At 30.7% G+C, this 9688-nt stretch overlaps 1 protein-coding gene across 1 annotated transcript in view; it reads right to left on the reverse strand.

The window, feature by feature from the left end:
• The window catches only part of LOC106466304 (programmed cell death protein 10-like), a 20998-nt gene extending 11955 nt beyond the window's left edge, over positions 1–9043 (reverse strand). The window contains exons 1-5 of the mRNA XM_013926578.2: positions 8795–9043; positions 6951–7004; positions 6403–6526; positions 5387–5513; positions 1770–1851 (exon numbers count right to left, since the gene is read on the reverse strand). Of these exons, the coding sequence (XP_013782032.1) occupies positions 1770–1851; positions 5387–5513; positions 6403–6526; positions 6951–7004; positions 8795–8866 (459 nt within the window). The 5' untranslated portion in view covers positions 8867–9043. The remainder of the gene's footprint in view (positions 1–1769; positions 1852–5386; positions 5514–6402; positions 6527–6950; positions 7005–8794) is intronic.
• Positions 9044–9688: the final 645 nt, after the last annotated feature.

Below are 9688 nucleotides of genomic sequence, written 5' to 3' on the forward strand. Positions count from 1 at the left end.
CTCTTTGCCCTACAACTTGCAAAAACACACTGCTTCACTGCTTGGGTGGCTTAAGAGACTGGTCAATCAAAATACAAGGATCTTTTTCTCCCATAACAATGTTAAGATAATTCCAATCAAAATTACACTTATAGTTTAAATTATGACAACCCCAATGCAGCACCTTGCATTTATTATAATTTAAAGCCATCTGTCAGTTATTTGTCTAACTCAACAAATGAATAAAATCCTTTTTAGCTATGGTATAGTGGCTCACAAAATGTGTCCGAGTTTTTTTCAAGTACAAACTTTTTAGTTTATAGCTCCGTCACCTCTTGACCAATTTGAAATCTAATTACAGTTTTGGACTCAGGAGGTCAAACTCTTTCTATTGATGTATTTAACAATGCCCAAGGTCTTATAGATTAATTTACTCTAATCCTACTTAAAAGAATTTCAATTTGATGGTAGGCTGGCAGAGATCCTGATGAGTAATAAAATCAAATCGGGCATACGCGTGCTACATGCTTAGTATTGCTGGTGCACAAAAATATAGCAAATAAAAAGGAAAAAAAAAGGTCTCATAGATTAATTTACTCTAATCCTGCTTAAAAGAATTTCAAGTGCTGCAGCTATTGAGGATTCCCTCTTGTTTTAAAGCAGCAACTCTTACCAGAGATAAAAACAAACTTAAAAAAACAAGTGTGTAAACTATTGTGCCCTATAAAAAGAGTGAAAACAACTCAAAATGATTAATACAAAATTGTGTGGGTGAAAACGTGCATGGTTAGTGAAAATTCGAGGAAACTATGCATCTTCCTGTGTAAATTTAATGATGTCATTCTTTGATCTTTGTCAATATCTCGGACATGTGTTAGTGGACTGTCTTAAAACATGTTTATATTGGCTACGTATCAGCAATAAATCCTGAAAATTTTATGAAATGAGATTCTGTGAACTGCATTTGGTTGATCAATGCAACTTACGGATGAGTAGTAGTTTTCACAATACTTGGTCTTTAAGCATTTTATTGACCAATCCTTCATCTATGTCACTAATGTAAATCTATCAAAGCAAAGCTTGCAACACTGAGCTCAAGCTCCAAGGTACCTCACTTGTGACATTAATCCAGTTTGACTGAACTCTGTTTATAACAACCCTCTACTTTCTTCCCTCTAGCCATTTTTTTATACAACAAGCTAACATATCCCCCCACATCCATTTAACAAGCCTTTCATGTGATATGTTGTCAAAAGCTTTCTGAAAATCCAGATATATCAAATCCATAACTTTACCATCATCAACATAAGCAATAACTTCTTCAAAGATAAGTAAGGCAAAAATTTTCTGTATTGAAACCATCTTCACTATCCAAAAAATTTTCAATTTGTCAAATGAATGAGCAAAGCATCTTTCATTAGACTTTCAAAAATGTTCCCCACCTCTGATGTAAGACTAATAGGCCTATAATTATATATACAGTTTTTATAATTTGTTTTATAGATAAGAGTAACTTTAATCAACTTCCAATCCTCTGACATATGCTCACTATTCAAGATCTTACAAAAATTATATTAGCAAATGGCTTACATATCCAATCATTAAACACCTTCAAAAGTCTTGTCATTCTTTCAACTTCCAGATTTTTTCTTAATAAGTTCCAAATTAATGTGATCATTTTGTTCAATCATGTTTCCTTCTAGCAATTGCTCAGGATGCGAAATACCAATAGATGATAGGTGATTTCAGAATATCTTATAATAATAATTATAGTCTAAAATACATCTTACCTGTCTACCACTAGGTGAAATAATAAAGGTGGACACTTCATAAACTGTGTCTAGAAGTTTTTTTATTGCACTAGCAATTTCCCTGGAAATATGAAAGCATTTTTATGAATGAAAATTATTAAAATTGTAAATGCCCAAAAGACAAATTTTACATGACATTGTGTGTTTGTTAATTATATTGTTAAGAAAGAAAAAGTTACAATTTCTACTTGACAATTATAATCTTATCATTTATTGAACTACAATAAAGACCATGGCTACACTAATACATAAAATTAATAATGATAAAAGACTACATTTTTAAAGAAGTTAAAAACTACCCATTAATTATGAAATTTGTATCAAATTAGTAACTGATGTCTCTTTGTTTTGGGTATTCTATTGTTAGTGATTTTGTGATAGCTTTCTTTTAAAAGAAAAGACAATAGTATATACAGTAACACAAAACAATCTGTTTCTGAAACTTTAGATAACTTTTTAAATAGTTTTACCACTGCTGGAACAATAAAAATATAAAATCAGTAAAAAGGATAAATAAATAAATAACAGTCTATATTAAATTTAGAGGATCAGATAAAAACTTCATAGTTTGCAACATTTTTATACAAGTGATAAAGACACTTCTCATAACTATCTATAAAGATAACTATATATTGAGCTTTTATGTAGATTAGTCGTCTTGCAGAATCTAAACCAGGTGTACTATAACTTTAAGCTGGAAAGGATTGAGTCAATTCTGTTATTCAAAAAGACATTGATAGATTTTGTGATTAGATAAGGAAACAAATTTAAATATTAAGTAATGTTCATGGGATGTTGTATTTTGGAAAGGATTTCCTTCCAGTGTATATGAAGTTTTATATTAAGATGGAAAAAGAATTTAGGTGTGATATTAAAAAAATCCTGAAGCTTTCTGTTGAGTTCTTAGCTGTGGTGAAAAAGAGTATAAAGTGTGTTGGGTTTTACTTATTAGAATTTTGGATTTAACAGTAAGAAAGCTATTGTAACCTTGTAAATATTTGGTTTGGCCTTATCTGGCACACTAATACAATATACAAACAACAAGGGTCATTTTGTCCTTCAAATACCTCATTTACGTACTTATGTAAAATGTTGGTCTCATCTAATGTTTACAGCAACTCATTCCAAATACCAATCTTTCTGTTTAAAAAATAAAACTGTCTAAACTGGAGCCTAGTCTATTCTTTCTAAATCTTAAGCTTAAAATTGCATCCAATTGTTTTCACAATATAGCACAAAGCCTTTATCCTACTTATCCCTGAATAACCTAGCAAACTTTAACAAGATCACCTCTTACTTGTTTTCTCAAAATGAAATAAGTTAAGGATCTGAGCCTATTCCTGTACCACTTCCAGCTCTAGAATCATCATAGTAGCTCTCTTCTGAAACATTTCCATAAGCCAACATGTTTTCTTAGATAAGCTAGGAGACCAAAACTTCACACAGTATTTTAATTGAGACCTAATTAGTGATTAGAAAACTGCCAATTTGGACCCCTTCCTACAGGAAGAGTACCAACTTGATTCGGATCTTTAACATGTTTAAGCTTCTGAAACCCAACTGCAAGCCTGTTACTCCAGAAAAGTGTATTTTGGTTAGAGTTATAAGCTCGTGACTTAGTTTCCTTAATTAAGTGGATAGTTTGAATTATTTTAAATTTTGTTTGGAAAGGTATGTAAACATAAAGGGCTACATTTAATCTGGTTTTGGTGGATAAGAATTGACTGGTGAACTAGCTAAGGGGTCTTTTGTTACCTTGTACTTTCTTACTTATAATATCACATACACAAGTGTTTCCCAAACTATTTTTTTCCAAAGGCATACCTGCAGCTACTAAAACAAAATCAGTAACACACCATTAATTGAGGTACTCATAGCAAAGTGAGAATAGATTGAAGACACAAACACTTGAAAAGCACACGTGGTTAATAAAATGTCTTGTAACTGAACGTTCACTTGGTCATTTTAATGTATTTTATTGTAATTCTCTTTTTATAGTAATTATAGAAAAATGGAATTTTTTTTATGCACACCATCAGCTCACTTGTGACACCTTTTATGAAACAGTGTGATAAACTACAACAGTTAAGAATAATCATAAGCAGGATTTTCTTGGCACACAACATATAAAATTCTTTTTGATGCAGTTACACACAAACAGTAACTTAATAATTAGTTGATGCTATGCTTCATGCCAAATGAAACTGAATTAAACTTGCTGCTGATTTGTGTTTCTACTTGTATTTGAAATCAATCCATAAAGTTGTCCATTTTAAACTGTAAATGAATGATCACTATAAAAACCATTTACTTTAATGTCAAGAAATGTAACCATCCAAATGTTAAGTCTCCACATAATACCAGCAACAGCATAAACTCTCATGAAAAAAAATCTAATTAATAATTACCTTATATGTACATGGTCCGTACATACACAAACTGAAAAAATTCCAGTTTTCCAGAATTGAATCAATAAATTTCCAGGAACAACCAAATGAATAATTTTAAACAAAAATGACTTAACTTGAAGAATCTATTAAGTGCATTAAGTCTTACACAGTATAATATGCAAATCAACCTTAGGCGTAGCATTAAAATGTCCACAATCATAGACATAATCAAAGCTGCTAGTGCTACTAGATCTAGTAGAACTATTAGTTACAGTAGTGGTACTACCAGGTCTAGGCATAATGGCAACAGGTGATTTCCCATCGCTTCTAGTCTATGCATGTTTTTTCATACAGCTGTCATTTCCCATTGTTTGTTAGCAATATTTAAATAACACAGTGTGCTTGGATCCTTTCATGTGGCTGCAGTTTCACCCATATTTGAGATGTTGAAGGTTTTCTTGCACACGTTGCAACCAGCATTGTGTTTGGCTGCACCATCACGTACAAGCCAATCTGCATATTCTGGTTTATCAAGCCATAAGGCATCAAATGTGCATTTCCAGCTAGGCATAGCTTTAATTTGCTTTATGTGTTTGTCCAAGCATTAAGCATGATAAATCAATGCTTTGAGCTTCAAGAAACCCGCGAACGCCATTTGTTAAAATTGTACTGTGCACACTTGAATTATTAATGAGAATAACACAGACAGTGCTCGAATCAGTAAATTTTTTAGGGCCTATGCATTATATACAAGGGCCTAAGTTATGACAGTTGTAGTACATCCGAGTGAACATAACCATGTAAATTTTTTTTAAATATTAATTTCTTGGGTTTATGTGAAATGAACAAAATTTTTTTTTTTTATAAATAGTAAATTAATTCCAGGAGTTTTCAGGAGCCTTTCTACATTTTCAGAATTTTTAAGCACTTTCACAAGAGCATGTTAGTTTTCCTGGACTTTCCAGGAATTCCAGGAAGCATAAAGACCTTGTATATGTAACATACACACACACACACCTTACATATGTGAGAAAATAATTGTTTCTATAACAAAGATAAATGCATTAGTGAAACTACATTTAAAGTTTGAAGGTCATAAGTTTTATTGCCCAAAATTTAGAAGATAAAAGCAAAATTATGTATTTGAAGCATCAGAAAAGTTGTACACTACAACAGTTGAGGCTACATTAAATTATTTGTACTTACTTGATAGTTTCTAGGAATGTTTTTCGATCATTTATTTCATCTGGAATTCGACTCAATATTTTTTTCAGGGAATACGCTTTTTTATTCAGTTCCTGGAAAGCATCTTCAGGGCGAGTAGACTTGTAGTCTTTTAAGTTATAAAATTATGTATGTTAGAGAAAATAAACAAATTAAAGGCTTTTTTTTTCAAGCAGTTCAAAGTAAGATTCATTCATCAAATAAATATATTTAGTTATATTTTGAAAACGTCATTAACACTGGGCAATTAGAAAAACTCATAGAAATGCTCTGACCCATAAATTATTTATTTAACCTATTCTTTGTTTCATAAAATAGCTATTGCAACCTTATTCCCAATTGTATTGCAAGTAGAAGAGAATATATGCCACAATGTAGAGTTACAAGCAACAGAGCAACAACTTACATTGTTCAAAAGTTGTAAAACTACTTTTCCAGATAAAAAGACGTTATAATTTATGAGTTTGACAATCCACATATCCAGAAAACTACAATGACTAAAGTGACACATTTTATTGTAAATTTCACAGATATTTACATTTTTACAGAATTGTACATATAGTCAGGAAGTAATTGGCATGAATAAATTAATTTTTTTTATATCACTGAAAAATTGCAATTTTTATAGCTTTCCAAGGTATAGAATTTTACTCTCTAACTTTTACACTTACAGCAGACAAGCTTTAACACGTTGGCTGTCACGTAATAAGTTAAGTATAAATAAAATTAAACATTCAAAAAGTGCAGAGGAGCAGTCACAGTGTCCCAAGCACATATGCCACATGAGAAATTTGGCTTTGAAACATAATTGTCTATGACCCACAGTCCATAACTAAAAGTCAGTTGTGACCCACCAATGGGGCACATGGCAGCCAACATCTTAACAACCACAAAATATACGTTTTTAAGACAATAACACTATACATATGCTAAAGCATAAAATACAAAAGATCACCAAACATTTGATAATAAATATAGAACAGAACAAAAACATGTACCTTCTGTCTCTGGAATACCTCCTTGTAGTTTCAATAAGCTTTCTGTTATGTTTACAGAAAGGTCAGCACATCTAATAAGACCCATTACAAAATCATAGGCAAATCCTGGGTTAGAATACTCTACCTACAGCAGAGTTAGTAATAAGAAATATAACTACAAGTAACATTTTAAATAAAGAAAAATAACATCAGTTTCTGAAAACTACAAGATATTATGCACTGTGATTTACAGAAAATAAATGTCATCAAATACGACTTTTAGCAAACCAATGGTGGGTACATTTATGTATCCTTCATCAAAGTAAAACTATAATTTTACATGATTTTACTCTCAAAATAATTAGGTTCAATTTCCAATTCATGGATGCCACTGTCATCCAACAATTCAAAAAGATTTTCTTAAGAAAATCAAGCACATTAATTAAGTCACTTATAGCTCTTCTACATGTAAATAAGTTACACATCTACTTGTTCATTAATTTCTGGTTGTGAAAAACAATAAGATAATGACTAGCCACAACAAAGGAATATGAAATCCACCATACTACCTTAGAAAGTGATGTTTTTAGAGCTTCAGCTGCAGTAGCATCTCTCCTTTCCAGCTAATAAAAAATGAATTATCTATTAGTTAAAACACAAAATAAAAATTAGAGCTACAAGTCTCTAACAAAATTAATAAATGAAACACCACTACTGTTATTAAAACATCAAGATTAATACCAATCATGATTGCATACAATATTACTAGTCTGACTTTATTTGAACTTGCCTCATTTCTTAACTAACACATGTAAACTTTATAGTACTTTGATCTATTAAGATCTGAACAGTGTTTATAAGGTTCAACTTGTAGTTAATAGTTGGGTTTTTGAGTATCTAATAAAGAAAGATATATATTAAAATAGATTTATATATTAAAGACTACTTTTAGTGCCAGAAAACTCCTCAGCAGGAAATGTTGTGATACAGTTTTTAATTACTACTTTTTATAAATTTATTTGCAATATCCATTACATAAAACATCTGACAAATGCATAACTTACAATAACAAGAAACCTTTGTATATATACTTATAACTTTTTCAGAATTTTGGAATGCGACACAACATACAGACCTAGTGTTATTATTAGTCTAAAGCCCCTTACATTTCATTAAATGGGTATACTTTACAATCTTTTAGTCTTAATACCTTGAGAAATAATTGGTAGCAACTGTTCTTGGGTATGATTTGCTTACATGCAATGTACTTTAACTTCAATACTAGCTTACATATAGTTTTATGTTTATTACACATTAGACATACCAAAGGAATATTAATATGTAAATGAGAAAAATACACTACGAAAGTTAGTAGTTTATACCTGTGATATTACATTATGCTTATAAGTAGTATAATTTATAACTTATGAAATTGAACTATGTGTATCAATGTAGCATGTAGTAATTTTGGTGCCCTAATCAATGTATAAAGAGATCTTGAGAACATGTTATTCCAAAACAGAATATCTGTGGATGTGAATGCCTGTTAATTTTAAGGGGTTACTAATTTACTAAGACAGAAGTAGAGCCTTTTAATTTTTGGACAAATGTAGTGATTTCAAACTATCAATAACTATTATTATTATGTAAGCCAAAATATGATACAAGAAATTATAGTAAAAACCAGCATAATGTTGAAATAGCCCGACTTGTTTTTATAATCCTAGTTGGGATTATGACAACTATTTTGAGCTGAAGTATTTTAAACGCTTAGGTACTTTATTCCTCTTTATAGTATAGATTTGGAACTGATTGGATTTCTTAAAGTTAAAAGTTTCTACTATGTAACATAAATGATTAAAAATGTCTTAAATAAAACTGATCATGCTAATGGCTGAAAAAAAAAAATAATAGACATATACATCTTTCTTCTATAAAAATTAAAAAATAAGCCCAACACTTTTCAGAAGTTGCAAAATATGCTACTTTTTCCTTTGAATACATCATAAAGTTTATACTTATAGCTTCATTTCGCTCTCTCACTTTTAGATATTTTGAATGCCTGTGATTACATAATCAATATATAGGGTTAAAATCAAACTATTAGTATTACTATTAGTCTCTTATATTTGTACATTATCAATAATGTAAGATAAACTATCACTATCAGCCATAACGGGTTTGCCCTGAGTGTCATGTGTATTAATTAAGAAATTCAAGTTGAAAAACGAACTATCTGTTTGTGTTAGTGCTACTGTCATTTTTTAAATCACTATTTAAAATTTTGACTAGCTCAACATTCATAGCCTGGTCAGGCCTAATGCAAATATCAAGGTGTAAATGATGAGTCACTTTTGATTTACATTAAAATGACACCTGTCACCTACGTATGATTGCAATATAAAAATTTTACCTTATCCAATATGGGTCTCAAAAGTACTGGGTATACAAGATGATTTATCGGTGATTCCTCACCCATAGTCATGCTTCACACTGTACCACAACAGAGAAAACTGAAGTAATGTTAATTTTGTTGAAAACGTACAATAATTATTTTAGTACAAAAAAGAATACGACTATAGTATAATATTCTCACGTATATAAAAAATATTACAACAATAATCTTCAATGCAGGAAGTACGTCCTATGTTGGAACAGTGTCACCTATTGGTGTAAACTCGTCTGATAATTGATAGTAAACAAACGGTGATAAATAAAACAAAATAAAATTTCAAAAGCTGAATAAATCAACGTTAATTCATAAAAATATGAGCTCTTACATTACAAATACCATATCTTAAATGCAATTTTATTAATGGAGATAATAGTTTTAGAATGTGTCTTAATCTTTACCAATAAATTTGATTTTATGTTAGTTAAATTATTGTTGTGCAGTAGTAGCATGTATATTAAAGTAAAAAAAAAAGACACCCCTGAGATAGAAAGACGGAAAAGAGTCGGAGTATTATAGCTCTGCCTTGGCCTAGACAATAACTAGAAATCACCCTCATTGATCACATTTGGGTCATCCTCGACCGAACACTGCGAAAGTATCCAAATAAACCCCTTTCCCGAGATTGCTTAATAACAGATTCTGTGCTAGTAGTTGGTTGTAGGTCCGCAGACCAGATTGCTTATTTCGTCCACAATATGTGCAAAGTTGTTGCTGTTCTGCATAATGCAAAGAGCGGAACCACAATGTATAGAATCAATATTTGTATATGTATTTAGAATCTATATGAGATCACTGAGATGCTTTTACAGGGATCAACAGACAATGGCCCTTTCGTGCTCAATGGGGCTCAAG

This window comes from Limulus polyphemus, unplaced genomic scaffold (genome assembly GCF_000517525.1).
Source record: "Limulus polyphemus unplaced genomic scaffold, Limulus_polyphemus-2.1.2 Scaffold73, whole genome shotgun sequence".
Taxonomy (NCBI): Eukaryota; Metazoa; Arthropoda; class Merostomata; order Xiphosura; family Limulidae; genus Limulus; species Limulus polyphemus.